The sequence below is a fragment of the Capricornis sumatraensis genome, chromosome 8 (assembly GCF_032405125.1).
Source record: "Capricornis sumatraensis isolate serow.1 chromosome 8, serow.2, whole genome shotgun sequence".
Taxonomy (NCBI): Eukaryota; Metazoa; Chordata; class Mammalia; order Artiodactyla; family Bovidae; genus Capricornis; species Capricornis sumatraensis.
In genome coordinates, this window is record NC_091076.1 from 101,891,774 (window position 1) to 101,911,411 (window position 19,638).

The 19,638-nt window shown below is 47.4% G+C and overlaps 1 protein-coding gene across 1 annotated transcript in view; it reads right to left on the reverse strand.

Moving 5' to 3' along the window:
• Positions 1-19,417, reverse strand: part of RNF213 (ring finger protein 213) — a 119,657-nt gene extending 100,240 nt beyond the window's left edge. Inside the window, exons 1-3 of the mRNA XM_068977509.1 lie at positions 19,315-19,417; positions 16,273-16,407; positions 9,894-10,054 (exon numbers count right to left, since the gene is read on the reverse strand). Coding sequence (XP_068833610.1) covers positions 9,894-10,054; positions 16,273-16,407; positions 19,315-19,417 — 399 coding nt within the window. The remainder of the gene's footprint in view (positions 1-9,893; positions 10,055-16,272; positions 16,408-19,314) is intronic.
• Positions 19,418-19,638: the final 221 nt, after the last annotated feature.

Consider the following 19,638-nt stretch of genomic DNA (forward strand, 5'->3'; position numbering starts at 1 on the left):
AGAGAGAGAGAGTGGGTTCAAGTCCTCTCCTAAGTCAGGGATCATGGGTTCAAGTCCCAGCCTGTGGATACAAGTCCCAATCCGAGTTTGGGCTGGGTTTAAGTCCCATCGGAGAAAAAGCGTGGTTTCAATAGAAAGTACTGTGCCAATAAGGACAGTGTCACCTTTCCACTGGCATCTGATCAAGCACTTCCTTCTAGCAAACAGGCACTGCCCAAGCTCCTTCTCTGCAGCCATCCTTCCTGCCATCTTTGGACCCAAGTAACCTTCCTCAGCTTCAGTTTCCTCTTTTGTAGAACTTGGATGACACACGTGGACAGTACTTTGATGGGGGAAGAGGGATGGCGGGGGGGTCCATCCACAAACATAAGGCGGGCTTTGCAGAAGCAACAAGAGAAAAAAATCTGGGATGAGAACTAGAAGTATCACGTTGACCCCCAGCCTGACAAATTCCAACTAGCAGTGTCATCATTAGGACCAGCGCCAGCCTCTCAATTACACACTATACACTTGCAAAAGGGAACAAAGACTCCACAGTAGGGACTGCCGAGGAGAAAGAGAGGGGCCATCAGGAAAAAGATGTGGCAAGAATCTCTACTAAGGGCACCACGAGATTCCTGGATTTGCTGAGAATGGGAGGTTCAAGGGACTCCTGGAGTCTTGGAGAGATGCTCAGACCACCCCTTGTCCTGCCAGCTGCCTGGCGCCCGGCTCCCACTCCCCAACTCCAGGAAATGATCCCTTGAACCTCCCGTTCTCAGTTGAGTGGTTCCAGCAGGATTAACTCTACTCCAGCTGCAGGGTCAGCACAGCACCCTGGCTTGTTAGGAATGGGTACGTGTCCCAATCAGAGCCACTGAGATTTGAGGACAGCTTCCCCGGGGAAAGAGATGCTTCCTCTTTCTTTTCTGGAAGCCCCCCAAAAAGGCATTCTCTTATCCCTCTGAACAACGCAGTGGGAGGTGGGTAATCTGTGGAAGGGTCCAAGGTATTGGAGACTATGGAGAGGCCAAGGAGCTAACTGACATGAGGAAGGTGGTGCAAAAACAGAGAGAGATACCTGGACTTCAGGAATATCAATGTGCCTGGATTAAACCTTGTCTGCAGGTAGATGCCCAGATTAAACCTTGCTTGCAGTTAGGTCTACCCAAGGTCTTCTCAGTTACATGAGTGACAAATTCCCTTTATTGTATTAATTAACCTAAACTGGGGTTTCAACTGTTTGCAAGCAAAAGATTTCTAATGGTTAAACCTCAAAGTAGGCTGTTTCCTTTATACAGAAGCCCCAAATAAGTCAAGGCAATCAATGTTCTAACAACTTTGGTGGCATGTCAGGCTCTGGTAGATACACTCGGGCCACAACATCCTCAGGGCTCCAGACCTCCACACCGTGGCACAGTCCAGGAGGACCCCTCTGTGACACATGCCCAACCCTCTGATCACTACAGAAGGTAGTGGAGGCTTTGGATCCCATCAACAGGTGCCAGCTGCCCTCCCCACGGAACCTGGATCATGCCTGCCTTCTAGAAGAAGGGGTGCTGTCAGCAGGGAAAAAATCAAGGAAGTACATGCCATAGTGAGGGAGGTGACCATGCAGAACCAAGAGGGTCTGGGAGGTGTGGGTGTGTAAAGATGGCAGTAAATGAAAGATGGACCCCTGGAGGGACATGACCTTGCTCCTGGAAGACAACGATTATGGGAAGGGATGACAGGATGATAATAGCCCAACATGTGGACCCCAACCACATCCCAGCCCCCAACAGCAGACTGGTAGACATCACCACACACCTGAGGCCGGCAGCCACCAGCCAAACCCTCTTTTTAATGGAACCAAACCTGGGAACCTAAAAACATAATAGAAATGAACTTATTTACAAAACAGAAATAAACCCACAGACATAAAAACAAACATGGTTATCAAAGGCGAAAGGGGGGAGGGATAAATTAGAAGTTTGGGATTATCAGATATACGCTACTATACATAAAGCAGATCATCAACAAGAATTTACTGAATAACCCAGGGAATTATATTCAATATCGTGTAATAAGCTATAACGGAAGAGATTCTGAAAAAGAATACATATGTAACATATATATATTTAACACATGTATAGGTGTATAGTATCACTTTACCATATACCTGAAGTATTGTAAATCAACTACACTTCAATTTTAAAAATTGTAATAAAATAAGTAAATAAAACCAAAACCACCTAACCAAGCAGCAACAGGGCAGTCTCTGGACGCTGATCATGTGCTCTGCTCTTGCCACCCCTCGAGGGGAACTCTCCCACATTTGCTGCCCACTTATCCCTTTCTCATGGGAATTGCCTTTTACATCTTTCACCCACTGTCCTGTTAGTACATGGATGTCTTATTTCTTTGAAAGAATTAGTTAGGTATTCCAGTTGTGAACCCTTTGTCATCATATGTTGCAAATTGTTTCTAACCATCTGCTTCTCCATATCATTGCTGAACGGTCTCCTCTAACCCAGAATCTGGAATATTTTATGAATCCCTATCTGCATTTAAGGGGTTGTTTTGGTGAGGCTCTGGAATATCTACATAATTTTATAAACAGTCACCTATGTTTCCTAGAACTTTCAGGGTGTCTTTTACATTAGTCAACCAGTCTGGTATATATCTTAGTGTTTACTATGAGTAAAGAAGGGCTTCCCTGATGGCTGACTGGTAAAGAATCCACCTGCCAATACAGGAGATGTGAGTCCGATCCTTGGGTCGGGAAGATCCCCTGGAAAAGAAAATAGTAACTCCACTCCCATATTCTTGCCTGGGAAATCCCATGGACAGAGGAGTCCATGGGGTCACAAATGAATTGGACGGGACTTAGTGACTAACCAACAACAAGGAGAAAAGAATCATTTTTTCCAAATGGTGAGCCACGGTTCAAATGCCCCTTACTTAAAGCAATGTTGCTCTCTGATACATGATACCACCTTTATCACCTGCTCAACTGTCATATATACTCACACCTGCATCCAGATGTTCTATGTCAACTTTCCCCAATGGGTCTCCGTTACTCCATTAGGATGCTCTGTTGCTTTACATTGCTGTGCTTATAGCTTACAACACATGCTGATGTCAAATCTCCCATTTATTGTACTTTTCTACATTCTTTATAGGAACTCTCACCAATTTATACTCCAGATGGACTTTTAGTGTCTTTTATCAATTTCCAAAAACAAAACAAACCCGCTGGAAGCAATATTACTTTTGCACATTAACTGACCAACTGGATATATACATCTGAGTAAAGAACTGACATCTTTACAGTATTAAACCTTCCTTTTGGGAAAATCTATTTGCAACTTGCTTTTCCTGTTTTTAGATCATAAAGGGGCTCTCCACATCCGCTCCATATTTTCTATCAGTGCTCATGCACTGCTGTCCACTGTATTTACAAGGTGCTTTTGGGTTTCTGTTTTTTCTTGTACCACATGGGTGGTGAGATCTTAGTTCCCCAGTCACAGATTGAAAGCACCAAGTCCTAACCACTAGACCACCAGGGAATTCCCAAAGTGCTTCTGCTCTAAACTAACCAATAGATCGAAGCCCAGAGGCAAGACCACACCTCATTTACAGCCTTCCACCGGGCACCCAGCGCCCCTACATGCAGCAGCTGCTCAATAAATCTTTGTTAAGTGACTCAATGGCCATCTTACTCATGAAAAAAGTCACCATTCTGTGAAAGGAAGATAGTTAAACACATCACTCTTCAGTGTCTGAAGCCTCACTGCTTTTCCTCACAAGCAAAATTACTTCCATTACATATATTAGCTAGTTTCACTTTTGATATTATTAGTAAAAACCCTCAAGACTCACAAATGCTATAGACAATGAAAGAAGTCAGGACTAAGTTCAGCAGGCTTCCACGGCACAACCAGGGTTCAGAACACGAGCCCATAATCTCAGGTGCTGGAGACTGCAGGGGCTGGGTGCATTCTCCAAGCCCTAGTAGAGAGGTTCAACCTGGACCCCCACCAGTCTGGTCCCAGCCCCCAAGGGAGACCCAGGCCCCCTGCTCTTCTCCATGAAGAGAATTTTATATGGCCTGTGGAGCTTTCAGGGTAAGTTTCCCATGTGCCAAAGGAGATAGCTACACAAGAAATTAAAAGATGGATGGAAAAGTAGGGATGGGGGCCACAGGGGCTTCCCCGGTGGCTCGGTGGTAAAGAATCTGCCTGCAGTGTAGGAGATACGGGTTCAATCTCTGGGTTGGGAAGATTCCCTGGAGGAGGAAATGGCAACCCACTTCAGTGTTCTTGCCGGGAAAATCCCACAGACAGAGAAGCACATGGGGCACACACAGCACAGGAAGCACATGCAATAAAGCTGAAATCCAACATTAGCAGAACATCCTCAGAGTCACGAGAGCTAAAACCCACAGGCATGGCTACTGTGTCGATCTGCCTGGGTAGGAGTGGAAAAAGCCTCCCAACAGCCACCTTCAGCATCAGAGAGGGTGTGGGGCTCAGCTCCATGCAAGCCTTGGCAGGGAGGATCGTGAGCCACTGTTAATGCAAACTACCTGCTCAGAGTCTGGACAGCACGTGTCAGTGACCTCAAACAGGGTTGCATCTTCTTTTCTTCTTTTGCAGGCAGAGTAACTAGCAGGTTCCAGCTCATCGGATGTGGATGTGCCATCTGCTGCATCTACAAAACCCTCGGACACAACTCCCTGTTGAAACATGATCCCCTTCAGACAGAGCAGGGTGACCACAGGCACTGCTCCATCAGGGTCTAACGGACTTCTAACTCAAACCCAAGTGGGGAGACTCTCGAGTGAGGATCGAACCAGCTCCCCAGGCCCCTTGGCATCCAGGCTCAGCAGACACAGGGTCCCTGGTGTAGGGGAAAAAAGAAAGGGTTCTGCAGGTGGCAGGCAGAGCAAATCCATGCAAGCAAGCTGCCCCATGTTAGAGCTGATGTCTGAAAGCCTTGGCACATCCGACCTTCCATACAAGCAGGCCTGGAGCCTGGTTCTCTAAGCTCCATCCCAATGCCCAGGCTGGTACTTCCACACAGATGCAGCTGTGAGGACATTCCTGGAGGAGCAGGTAGCCCAGCATCTGAGGCCAGGCCTCAACAGGGCTTTTGGGGATGGGGGCATGCAGGGTAGTGACCAATCTCTCTGGATGGCACACCCCAGGGAGCACAGAGCCAGCCCTATGCCATCCCTTCCTCCATCGAAGGAAGCAGTGAGGACCAGTGGGACTCACCACTGGGCCCCAGGCGACTGAGGGGAACAGGGCAGGACAGGGAACAGGGGAGTTGGGCTCAAAGCCAAGGCCTGGCTCCTGCACTGCAGCTGCTGCAGGTGAGCAGAGAGGTCCATTAGGCCCTTGGGCACAGGTCAGGGGGGATACCTGGGCCTCCCACATGGGAGCCTCATGGCCAGCACTGCACCCAGGTGGAGGGAAGACTGGAAAGGCTGAGAGCCTCTGACTGTTGAGGGGGGCAGGCAGTCAGTGTGGAAAGGGAAGGGGAGTTCTCTGAGGGGCACTTGGAAAGGCCCAGTGAATGAGATGGGTCAGAGCACACTGGCAGCCCAGGTGCAAAGCCCATCCCAGTCAGCGCCAGGTACCCAGGCCAGCTCCCAGCAGGAAATCAAGGACAGGACCAAGGTGACACTGGAAGGAACCACAGGATCAGTCAGCACCTTCAACCTGACTCCCTGGCTCCATCCTGTGCCCCTCTTCCTCATGGTAGATATAAAATATTTTTAAATTTTGTTGCTATGCCACAGCGCATATTCAGGTGGACTCCAACATTTGGCCATAAAACACTAAGGCTGGGACTTCCCTGGTGGTCCAGTGGTTAAAAACCTGCCTTGCAATACAGGAGACACTGGTTCGATCCCTAGTCCAGGAGGATCCGACATGCCACAGGACAGCTGAGCCTATGAGTCACAACTACTGAGCCCATGTGGTGCAACTACTTAAGCCCTAGAGCACATGCTCTGCAACAAGAGAAGCCACTGCAACAAGAAGCCTGTGCACCGCAACTGGAGACTAGCCCTGACTCTGCAACTAGAGAAAGCCCGTGCACAGCAACAAAGACCCAATGCAGCCAAAAGTAAATAAATATTAAACACACACACACATGCATACACTAAGGCTGTGATAAAATCCTCTACTGAACCCTCACATGCCTGATGCCGGGAGCCAGCACGGGAGATCCCACCCATGATATGAGGAGAGACCTGACAGGCAAGGTGGATCAGGACTCGAGGGACTCCCTGGACCTGCTTGAGCATCTACCCTGAAACCAAAATCTGTCTGTCTACTGCTTACTATATTATGCCTTTCACCAACTCTTCTGGCATTATCAACTAGGGCTCTAGTTGATAAGTCTCCTGGGCATGAAAGGAATATTTCAATACAAACCCCTCTGTTAGCATCCTAACTTGTGTGGCAGGTTTATCCATACTTTTACAACTAACGCCCATGATTGTTCAAAACTTCCCAACCATGAAAGGCAGGGGAACTTAAACATTCTAAAGTCCTAATAGGCAAAGAGCCCTTCTAGGAGTAAAAAATTAGAATAGTACTGGTAAAGGATTTCATTGTTGAGCCAATGCTTGCTGCCAAGTTTCCATATCCCTTACCCATTGTATACCTGGGGAGTATATTAGTTAATATAGTTGGTATGTAGGAAAAATAAGTAGTAGCCTTGGTGTTAGCAACTTTAGACCTTTGAGTTAATAAATTCTTTCTTTGTTATAACCCACTGCACCTTTGCCCTATAGGAATGTAACTTTATTTAGTACTTTATGAGAGTGGTGCCAGACTTTAGAAAAAACACTTTTAGAGAAAATAAGTTTTCTGGTTGACTAATCTTTATCAGAAGAAAGGGTCATAAAATGTTAGCAGGCCTCCAGGCCAGAAGATTAAGTAAATCACATAAGACTTTTGTATATGGAAAGGTATGCAGAAAGAAAGCCTGGTTTCGATAAGGGTCAGAACTGCTGACCCTGCATGACTCTGCATCTTCCATTCCCCTCTATGTACAACCCAAGGTATAAAAGCTCTTTTTAAAAATAAAGTTACAGACCTGTTCCACCTAAGCCTGGTCTCCCCATCTCTCTCTCTCTCTCTCTCTCTCTTGCCGACTCCGTCTCTCCTGAGAGAACCCCTGGATCCTGCTGGGGCTGGACCCCGGTAGCCTATGGTTATTTTCTTATGATGACAGCAGAGAAGCAGAACAGGTCAAAGGGTACCTGCTTTACTTGGGGTCCCACCACATTACTCTCACCTGTAGCGACAAACCTGCCCCACTGTTGCAAATGCTGACTTTTAACCCATTTTCTCATTTAATAGGTTTAATATAAAGCCTTGCAGCTCTTTTAATTTTGAGTGTTTGGTTTCAGAGGTGAGACATATATGTTTAATGGCCATTTCTATCTTCTCTATTGTGGACTATATCGATTGCTAGTCATCTTTCTATTGGGTAGGTTATTGTTTTCTACTTGATTTCTAAGAGTTTTTGACATATTGAGGCAACTCACTCTTAATTTTAAAATATTTCTATGTAAATACAAATCTTTTCATGTACATGTGTGTGCTAAGTCATGTCATTTCAGTTGTTTCCAACTGTTTGTGATGCTATGGAGTGCAGCCCACCAGGCTCCTCTGTCCATGGGATTCTCTAGGCAAGAAAACCAGAGTGGGTTGCCATGGGCTCCTTCAGGGAATCTTTCCAACCCAGGGATTGAGCCTCTGTCTCCTGCAGCTCCTGCACTGCAGGCAGATTCTTTACTGCTGAGCTACCTGGGAAGCCTTTTTATGTACATACAAATATGTAAATGCATATTTTCCTAAACTGTTTACTCTTCATCTGTGCTCACTATACAAAGTTTTTAATTCTTTTAAGATTTTTTCAATAGCCAAATATACCAATCTTTTGTTTGTATTTTTCCCCTTTGCTTTAATTACTAGAAAATCTTTCCCATTCGTGGGTCAGATAAATATTTACGTATATTTTTTCCAACTGTCATTATACACATTAGGGTCTGTTTCTGGGTTGTATTTCTGGTACATTGACTCCTCCCAAGATTCATTGTTTTAATGACTGGCTTTGAAACATGTTTTTGTTCATCTAATACAGCAAGTCCCACTTTAGGCATTTCTTTTCAACAATTTTCTTGGTTATTCTTGCCCAATTTTTCTTCCAAGAGAACCTTAAACTTACTCAATCAAGGTTTAAAAAAGCTCTAATCCTGCTGGGCTCAATACTGTTTTCAATCACAGTGTCAAACACATACTTCCTAATGGTGTGTATTCGTTGATACTCACTTTAAAAGTATTTACAATAGCTGGGATATGGAAACAACCTAAGTGTCCACTGACAGATGAATGGATAAGGAAGATGTGGTATAGATATACAATGGAATATTACTCAGACATAAAACGGAACAAAACTGGGTCATTTATACAGGTGTGAATGGACCTACAGTCTGTTATACTGAGTAAAGTAAGTCAGAAAGAGAAAAATAAATATTGTTTTCTTACTGCATGTTATGTAGAATCTAGAAAATGGTACAGATGAACCTAGTTCCAGGGCAGGTATACAGACACATATGTAAAGAATGGACATATGGACACAGGTAAAGGGAAGGGGAGGGTGGGATGGATTGGGAGACTCGATTTGACAATAAACACACTACCCATGTGTAACACAGAGAGCTAGTGGGAACCTGCAGTAGAGAACAGGGTGCTCAGCTTGGTGCTCTATGAGGACCTAGATGGGTGGGATGGGGGTGGGTAGGAGGGGATATTTGTATACATATAGGTGATTCCTTTCATTGTACAACAGAAACTAATACAACTTTGCAAAGCAATTATACTCCAGTAAAAAAATTTTAATAAATAAAAAATAAATTTGAAAAAGGAACTACAAAAAAAAAGTTTACAATTTCAGTGTCCCACGTGGCCCAGGCCCAAAGCTGGCCATCCTGCTCTGGACAGGATTAGTGTCCAAGGAGAATGAAACACTCACACACATCACAACTACCACACACACTCACACATGCATATACCACATACATACTATGTGCACACATACACTCAAACATGTGCACATACTCACATAGGCATGCACACACACTCACAAGGGGCCACAATACTGCCAGCTGCAGCACCTCTCTCACCAGCCAACCACAAGGAACAAAACAAAGGACCACATAGGAAACCAGCCCCAACCAGGCACAGACAACATCCCCCTCAGTCCTCCAAGAAACCTGGGAACAGACCGAGCTGCTTAGGTCTGGACAGGCTGGACTTTGGCGTGGGGAGCTCTTGCTCATCCAGAAGGATGAATCTGTCCTGAATCTGTCAGGCAACTCTCTGCAAGCCTCACCTGGGCTCCTGCCTGGTCACTCACTCAGGAGACACTCTCTTGGGGTCTGACACTTATAGAGAGACAAGACGGCTCAGCTTCCCCATCGAGGAATGGTGGCATTTCCAGAGCACCTCCATTTCCCCAGAGTCTGGAGGCACCTTAGGAACTTGTCTAGTCCATGCAAAATGTCCAGAGCAAAGACAGACACCCACATGGCAGAAGCTCAGACACCCAGATGCAGCCCCGCCACAGGATCTGGGAGACACGACATGCTGGGTATGGTGGGAGAAAAAGGGAGGGGGATGCAGAGACCCTGCATGAATCAGGCACAGAAGGAGCAGCTCTGCCGCAGCCCAGCATGCAGGGGCCAACAGGCTGGGCAGCAGTGAAGTAAAGCTGTCCTGGAGAGGACACTGTGGGGACACTTGCTCAGCCACTGATGAAACCACAGCAGGAAACAGCATCCTTGCAAAGCTAGGAGATGGGTAGAACCACACCTCCCAGACCCAATTCCCCAGGGGCCAGACACTCACTCGCTTGGTTTGCCACGAGGCATTCGAATGGGGCTCATCTGGGTCTTCTTGCCAATCACCTGAGCCCAGGGACAAGGAGGAGCTGCTTTCCTCCCTCAGCTCCTGTCCACACTCCATTTCTCCCTCTGGGGCCGATGTCTCCTTGAGGTTGCTCTGAGAACCTACAAAGGCGGATGCACATGGGTCACATCTCAGAAAAACAAATGAATGTCCCAAGGGAAAACTTGGACTCCTCCCATGAATGCTGTTCAAGATTAGTCCTCGCCCCACTCAAGCTGCTGTCTTGGCTACAGTGAGTCAAGCCTGGTACAATTTCTGCTGTCGGGTGGGCAAGAGTGTATATCATGCGAAATGCCAGGCTGGATGAAGCACAAGCTGGAAACAAGATTGCTGGGAGAAATATCAATGACCTTAGATATGCAGATGACACCACCCTTATGGCAGAAAGTGAAGAAGAACTAAAGAGCCTCTTGAGAAAGTGAAAGGGGAGAGTGAAAAAGTTAGCTTAAAACTCAACATTCAGAAAACTAAAATCATGGCATCCGGTCCCATCACTTCATGGCAAATAGATGGGGAAACAATGGAAACAGTGAGAGACTTTATTTTGGGGGGCTCCAAAATCACTGCAGATAGTGAGTGCAGCCATGAAATTAAAAGACACTTGCTCCTTGGAAGAAAAGCTACGACCAACTGAGACAGCATATTAAGAAGCAGAGACATTACTTTGCCAATAGAGGTCCGCCTAGTCAAAGCTATGGTTTTTCTAGTAGTTATGTATGGATGTCAGAGTTGGACTATAAAGAAGGCTGAATGCTGAAGAACTGATACTTTTAAACTGTGGTGTTAGAGAAGACTCTTGAGAGTCCCTTGGACTGCAAGGAGATCAAACCAGTCAATCCTGAAGGAAGTCAGTCCTGAATATTCATTGGAAGCACTGATGCTGAAGCTGAAACTCCAGTACTTTGGCTACCTGAGGCTAACTGACTCATTTGAAAAGACCCTGATGCTGGGAAAGATTGAAGACAGGAGGAGAAGGGGGTGACAGAGGATAAGATGGTTGAATGGCATCACTGACTCGATGCACATGAGCCTGAACAAGCTTTGGAGTTGGTGATGAACAGGGAAGCCTGGTGTGCTGCAGTCCATGGGGTCGCAAAGAGTTGGACATGACTGAGCGACTTAACTGAACGGAACAAATATATTAAACATCTACAAACATCTAAGGTTCATCTACAAATGAAACTTAAGACCAAAGAACTAAAGAAAACTGGGAGGATATTTGTAACACACGACAGCCCGGGGCCACTGTCCTTTGATAAACTATGGGCATGCTGACCTCCTCTCTCTTCCACCAGCCTCCACTGCAGGGGGTGGGGCCCCCATTAGACTGATCCAATCAGAACCTGGCATTTCTCCAGTTCCAGTGATTGGCAGAAGTACAGCAGGGGTCCAGGGCTGGTTACCGGGGTTTCTGACCCATCAACTCCTTCCTTCTGGTCAGACAAACAGACCCTATGCTTGGAATCAACTAGTTTGCCTCCATGAAGGCAGCAGCCTGAAGACAAAGCAGGGCCGCCGGGACCTGAGAAAGATGCAGAGCTGTGCAGAGATCTGACTCCCTCAGTCTGGAAATGAGTGTGTGAGGCCCAGTGCACACATCCTGCTGAGGAAGCAGGGAGCTGGGTGTCTGGTCATCTCCAATACAAACAGCCCCAGTGACTGAAAATCAGTAAGAGTAACTTTTAAAAAAGAAAATTCCCCAAAGAAAACAGGCAGTTCAAAGAAAAGGAATTATAAGTGAGCTCTTAACCTTTGAGAAGACACTTACTTTCCCTACCAATCAAGGAAGTAGCAATAGAACCCAAGAGGTACCCCTTCCTACCAATCTGACTGGCCCAAAGCTATACACTCTGATGTGGCTGGAGATGAAACCTCGAAGAGGCTGCAGAGGAGAGAGGCTGGGGGAAGCCTTGTCGATTTGAAGGCTTCCATTATAAATGTACACGGTGGCTCCTTGGAGCTTGTCCTTAAGACACACTGGCACCAGGGGCAAATCCCTTGCCAGCATCCGACCCAGCCATGTGCATTTATGGCAGAACAGGAGTCCAGATAAGACCAGCTGCTGCATGGCAGAGGTGAGGCCAGTCTCAGCTAGAGGCCATGGTGCAGTGCCACATGATGGAAGCAGGGTGCACTAGGTTTCGACCACATGGAGGAAGCATCTGGAAGTTGACACACCAAATGTTAAGTGTTGTGTTCATAAGGGTGTGAAGGGTCTGGGCTGGGGGTAAGCTGAGGGCGTTTACCATTTTTTATATCCTCCCGTCGTAACATATGGGTTATTCATACCAGCATGTACTACTTCTACACTTACCAATACAAAAAGGAAACTAGCCGGATTCAGTAAGAGCAAAACTTAAGAATCTCTATTGAGCACTCCGCATGATAACCCATCAGGTACTCACAGCCACCCTGTGACCTTCTCAGGTCCCCAGCTGGCAAGGTGGGGAACAGGATCTGAATCCAGGCTCAGAGGCCAGAATAGGCCCTGGGGACAGTGCCACGGCCAGTCTTTCCCCCAGGATTGCAGCTGAATCAGAGAAAATTCCTGTCCCTGCCTCATGAAGTATGGGCTCACCAGGTGCATGCACATTAGGCAGCATGACCTACCCTGAATCATCCCTGCAAACAGATGGGAACAGACACATAGGTATCCAGAAAGTGCTAAGGGAGTCTAAGCTCCCCTTCAGACAGATCCCCAAATCTGGTTAATGGCCGATCAACCCATGAATGGGGGAGGAAGGCAGGGACCTCACAGGCAGCCTGAAATCACTGCTACAGAATTAGTTCAACCTAAAACAGTCAGCTGCACAGACCCCACTTCTGGGCTCCCAAATGAACCCCAGCAGCAGCTCTGGGTCTGCTTCCCCCACCCTCCCACAGCAATCCCCACCCCTCCCTGCAGCTGCCTTGTCCTGAAGGCTAAAGAAAATTCCACATACCTCAAGCTTTCATATGAGGTTCCCTAGAGCAGTCTAAGTCACAGGGACAGAAAGTAGGATGGCAGATGCCAGGGGCTGGGGTTGGGGGAGGGAGATTAGAGTCTAATGGGGACAGAGTTTCTGTGTGAAAACAGGAAGAAGTTCTGGAGATGGATGGTGATGACTGGGTTGCACAACAATGTGAATGTGCCTAATGCCACTGAACTGTGTCAACTGAAAAAAAAATATTTAAAACCTCAGGAGTTCCCTGGTGGTTCAGTGGTTAAGAATCCACCTTGCAATGCAGGGGATTGCATTGTTCTGTTCCTGATTGGGGAAGGAAGATCCCACATGCCTCGGAGCAGCTAGGCCCACATCACAACTACTGAGCCTGACACAGCCAAATAAATAGATAACCTAAAAAAAAAAAGTGCTCATAACCTAAATATTGACAGTTATATGTTTTATTCAGTGGGAATTCTTAGGACTTCAAGCCCCCGAGACAGAATCTCAAGTTACCCCATGAGAACTGCTCCTGGAGGCAAGGGGAGGAGCCAGGTGACACAGAAGCTTTGCAACAAAGGGTAGGGAGCCTGAACATCAAAAGATTATTGTTAATTAAAGAAAACCAGGTAACCCAAGTTAAGAAATTTAGCACTTTTCTATGTATAGGAAGATGCAAATGTCTGGGCTCACTGAAATCATTCATTTGATTGATTCAGCTCTCTGGGGCCAGTATCTTGCTTTGACATCCAGAGTTCCTCAGGGCTCACTGCAGGGAGTGGGTACAGTCTGATGGCTGCTAGGTAGCGGGTATTCTTTCCTTCCTGGGTTCCCTCAGGGTTCACCAGCTCACCTTCACAGTGGCTGCAACTGCTGGTGACTGTGACATCTTTATTGATATGACAGGAAATATTAGTCATATTTCTCAATTGTCCAGTTAAAATGTGTTTAAATTGGTAACGCTTGTGCATCAATGCAAATAATCAATAATCAATCTATAATAAGGAATTATTGTTCAGTCACTAAGTTGTGTGCAACTCTTCTGTGACCCCATGGACTGTAGCCTCCCAGGCAAGGATACGGAGTGAGTTGCCATTCCCTTCCCCAGGGGACCTTCTCTGCCCAACCCAGGGATCGAACCCCTGTCTCCTGCAATGGCAGGTGGATCCTTTACCACTGGGCCCCCAGGGAAGCCCTCTAGAAGAGTTTTATTCAAGCAAAACTGAGGAGTACAGCCCAGGCGGCAGCCTCTCAATAGTTCTGAGGAACTGCTCCGCTGAAGCCTGGTCTTCAGTTTTGCACCTTGTCAGAACAAAGAACATACACTAGACATGAGAGGGGTACATCCATGAAGCAGGTTATCACGTACACTGCCAGTCAGCATGACGCTCGTGTCTGGAAAGGGAATCTCAGGTTTGAGGGGAGGTTGTTGGCATGGACACCACAGCACAGGACGCATCCATCCCTATCTTCAAAGCATTGTTGCTAACGGCTAAAGCACATGTGTGAGGCATGTTTGACAGGCCATGAGTCAGGCTGTTCCAGTTCACACAGAGTTCAGCCTGAATCATGTATAAGCCGCAATGGCTTCTCCATATCTCAGTTTGGGATCATCTCTCCCATCACTTGTTTTTAAATACTTTATCACAATTTAAAAAAAAAATTAAAATCACTACATAGAACAATGCAGTTCTCCCAGTCCACCCACTCCTCCCACCACCTGACAGCCGCCAGGTCAGGTGCGGTAGGCATGAAGGGGAGCAGAATTTCCCACCTCAAAACAAGCTACTTTAGCACCCAGGGTTATTTCCTGCTGAAGGCAATGAAAACCCAGCAGATTTAAGAAAAGCTATTGAACTCCCCTTCAATGTTTTAAATTTACATCAGAAAGGGGGTCTATAACAGGAAGAGAGCCATTACTATAGACAGCTTTAAACCAAGAAACTTATCTACATAATAGAGCAACCTCTATTTTCCACAAGTCTCCTCTGCCTCCCTGCGAAAAGCTCTCTTTGTAGCCCCAGATCCTAGCAGGCACCTTAAGTCAGGATGTTATAGAGGCTCTAATTACCTGGTTGCCTTTTGGGTCTCAAATTTTTATGGGGCTCCTATACATATAAAATGTGAATCTGTCTCATCAATTTAATTGTTGAACAGCCAAAGAATTTAGGAGGGAAGAGGGAAATGTTTTGCTCCCTTGCGGCACAGATTCGACGGCCAGCACAGGCAGCCACAGAAACCAAGTGTGGCCCCATCTTTGGACCCACCAGTGGTGGCAAGCAGGTGGCTCTTTCTCTAACCTGTGAGCCCTCCACAGTCACACTCGAACCCCAGGGGCTAACCTCTCCCACAGCAGCTGCCTCTGGAGCTTCCCCAGTGGCTCTCAGTCCTTCCTGGACTCCCATGGGGTCTCGGGCTGCTTATCTTATTGTTTTCTATTATAAAAACATCAACAAGAAAAACTTGGAAATGCAGAAAATAGAAGGAAAAACACATTTCCCAGAAACCACCTCCCTTCCAAAAACTAATCTTTTAGCATTCAAAGAGGAAGTCCCACTTGGATACCTTGGGGGAACTGTCAGAAGAGTGGGGAATTGGGGTGGGGGAAGGCCTCCTGACCACCCGCTACCCTCTGCCCTGCTGGACCTAATGACATTGGAAGCCCTCCACCGCAGACCAGACGCACATCACCCTTGGCAAAGCCAGCCACCCTCCACCTACACCCAGGGTGGCCTGGAACTCTCCACACACTCTCCTTTCGAAGCAGAAATTGTTAGACAGTATAAGACTTTGAGACCTCAATTTCTTTTTTTTTTTTAAATTTCAACTTTTCTCTCCTCGAGTAAGCATCTCACTCTTTGTTCCAATTTCCAGGCATTCAGAGGAATGCCTCCCTGGTCTGGAGGGTCATAAAACCTTCAAATCCAGGACAAGACAATCATTAACTGCTGTCCAGTTTATCAAGGAGAAAAACTGCAGGTAGACAGTTAGCTCCTAAACATACATCTAGCCCCTAAATAATGGTCTGGGGTCTTGAGAAAGGGTTGAGAGATCGTGCTGAAATGTCTGGAAAAACTGAGAAACTGGGGGATCCAAGAAAGCTATAAAAATGGCAAACTGGACACTGCGATGTTTAAACTAATTGGTCAGAAAGGACGTATATTAAAGTCACGAGCCAACCAAAAATGTACAGATCAATACTAGTCAAGATATGAAACTGCTCCAAACCCCCTCTCAGTGTCTATGCTGAGGACTTTTTATCTCTGTCTTTTAAACTAAACTTTGCCTGTGTGCTTTTGCTAGTTTGCAGAATTCATTCTTCGGCTCACGTTTCACTTTCCCGTCCTTATTTGGGTGGCTTCTCACTGCCCCTCAGAGTCAGTCATCCTGGGTACCTCCGGGAGGCTGCACCACAGCCTCTTCTGGCTCCAAGCCCTGCTCAAGTTCGCAAGGAACTTGCACCCGCAGCACCAGAGGGAAGCCAGTGTCCAGGATGCCCAGAGCTCCCGGCCTGGCAGACCTACAAATGGCTAAAAGGTGGAGACAATCCCCTCAGCAGCCAAGTCTCCTAACAGTTTGGTTTCAGTTTCCATTCCTGTAAGCAGAGGCTTGGCTGGGTGAGAGAAGCAGAGAAGCCGGCAGGAAGTGGGTGGGGGACAGAAGAAGGAAACTGGCAGTCTCATTCAACACCCGGTCCTCAGCCCTACTGTGTGCCCCACACTGAGTGACCAGGGCCCAGCTCCTCCCCTCCCACCCCCATCGATGGGTGAGGGACCTCTCCCAGTGACCCAGCCCTAAGGACAACGGCCCTCTTTAGCACTCACTGTGCTCACAGAGGATAAGTAGGCAGCCTAGAAGCTGACCAGCTCCCAAAAGCTCTCAAAGCCTTTGCCCCTGGAACTGGCAGAGATGCCAAGCATCTCAGAGGTATAGGCTGTCCACTTTGGTAGTGACCATGCCCTGCTAAGGGTAGGGGCTCCAGAATGACATCTTACTGGGCTGAGGTGGATGGCTGTCTTGTCTGCTCTCCCTACCGGCCTGGACACGCAAGACCCTAGAAGATGACCTGGTGTTCTCAGACGAGGATTTTTTTCCCCTGTTATGTTGGAAAACACACCAGTTGCTGTTAGCAGCCCTGTGAAAGCCCCTTGCACAAAATTAAAGGGAGGCCAGGAGGAGTGAGCTTTCCTGTTGACTCTCCCAAAGGGGTGAGTCTCAGGAGGCGCCAGACACAGGACTTGAGACTCAAACGAAGCCCTGATTTTCTCCTGTTAATCCATCTGTCAGGCGAGTGTATGCTCCTCGGTTTTCGTCCCGTCACAACAAAGATTTGGAGTGACGGACATTAAAGCCCCCTCGGTGTGTCACAGCTCTTGGGTCTTGGACAGACCGTGTTATAGTTCTCAGGTCTCAAACGGACCATGTTATAGCTCTTGAACAAGTCAGTGTTGCAGCTCTATTTTATTTAGAAGATAGCAGGAAAATCCATCTTCAAGGCGTGAGAGCACATCGATCCAAAGACACAAAGAGAAGAGTGTCCCAGCACATGGGGGAGAGAGACAGAGAGGGAGAGCGAAAGAGTGTACGCGGGCAGGGGGTCGGGGGTGGGGTGGCAAGGGAAGAGAGAACGCACGCGGGAGGGGGAGAGAGAGAATGAGTGCTTTGGCTCCTCTTTTTATGTTTTTTTCTTTCCCCTGGGCCTGCACTATGCAAACTGGGCTTAGTCGCGAGTGCTGTTCTACCTGCAGTCCTCACTCCGGTCCTCGGACCTTCCTTTGACCTTCCTCTGTTCTATTTTTGCAGGCTTTTCTCTTCCTTGTCTTTTAGTCACCACCATTTTGGACTCCTTTTCCCTCTTCTAACTACCTAACACATCTCATGTCAATTTAATTCTTAGACAAGCCAAAAGGACCTAGAAGAAAGAAGAGGAAAACTTCTTCCCTGACGATGCTAAGGCCAACAAGACCTCAACCACAGCTTCCTTCTAGGGAACTGGCTCTGGCTCCTGAGTTCAAAATCTTTACCAGTTGCTAGCTGCTTGACTGTGAACAGTTACTTAACCTCTCCTTGTTTCACTCTTGGCATTTGTAAAATGAGGATTGATGATAGCTCCTCCCTCAATATTTAGCATAGCATTGGGCAAATCACAGGTTAGCTGATTGGTATTGGTTTCATTTGTGTTTTAGTCTCTGAAGTCCCAAAGACCACTCCTCCCAAGACCCCCTAGTCAGGCAGATGTTCTAGTAACCAGGGGTGGGGAGCTCTGGAAGGTGGGAAATTACAACTGGATACCAAAACTTCAGCCATGCCATGCCCTGATTCAACATCTGGACCAGGAATTGATGATCAGAGTGAACACCTGGCTGCCCACCAAGCTCCTCCCATAGGATTAGCAACAAGAAAAAATCAATAAGAAAAGCAACAACAAAAAGTGGCCACCTCTCCATACCTCTTACAGGCCAAAGAGTGCATCTGTAACAGGAGCACTTTGTACAAATGCAGCCGAAGCGGAACCAATTAAAAGAACTGGGTGGCATCTATCTCATCCATGATTCAAACTGCACCTTCTTCAGTTCACTCAGCAATTATTTATTGAGCACCTACTGTGTTCCAGGCAACATACGGGAGACTTGGGATAAAGCAGTGAATAAGAGAGCAAAGGTCTCTGAAGACCCACCATGGTGTCATCCAAGTGCTACTGGGACAGATAGCCTGGGGAAGTGCAGTTCAAAGTGAAAGTGAAGGGGCGGGGCACACACAGTTTGCAACTGGGTGGTCAGAGTGGGCCTCCAGAAAAGGAGACAGTTGAGCAAAGATTGGAAGGCAGGGATAGGGGAAGCTGTGCAGCCCTCTAAGAAAAGGTGTGTTCCAGGCAGAGGGACCAGGCAGTGCAAAGGTCGTGCGGTCAGAGCATGTCTAGCGTGTACTAGAAGGAGCAGGGAGACAATCCAATGTCCCAGGCATCAAGAGAATCAAGGACCCACCAGAGTCAGCAGGTGAGGCCTACCTGACACGGTTCCTCCTTCATGGACCTATGAGCCACCCTTCATCAGGAAGGGCCTGTGCAAGCTGTGGGGACCCCTTCCCCACCAAGGGGCCTGGGATGCCACTTTATACAGCATCCTCTGAAATCCACTTAAGATCCCTCAGCTCAGCCCAACACTTCCCATTCCCTGAGAAGAAAGGAAACTCCAAGTTCTCTCCAAGAAATGAAACTGAAATTCTTTAAAAAGTGACAGATGCTTTCAGCAAAGGACTGGATAAAACTGTATTTGTAAGGAAAGTGTTTCCTCTAGAAACAGTTCTCTAGTCACAGAAGACCTGCTGGCCTGGGATGCCTGCTGGTCAAGGTCTCCACTTCTAGGGATGGAAGAGGGACTGAGCTAACTGCCCTCCCCACCACCTGCACCAGGCTCCCAGCCCCATCGAGGCCTTACCTGGTACTCCTTCGGGGGCTGCAGGAAGCAGCCTTTGTCCACACTCGCTGCAGAACTTTGGGGCTTCCTCTTTGGAAATATGCCGGCAGGAAGGACATTCCATACTTCCAGGGAGAGGAATTCCTGGGGCTGGCATGCTTCTGCCGATCTGGAAGCTAGAGTCTTGAGGCTGCCAGCTTTATAACCCACCACCTGTCACGTGACCACAGCCTTGCTTCAGTTTCATTTTCTGAGAAAATGAAATTGCGGCAGCCCAGTTCTCCCTGCTCAATTGAAACCTAGTCTGATCACCGCCCCCAAGGTTCTCCAGTCTTCCTCATCCCA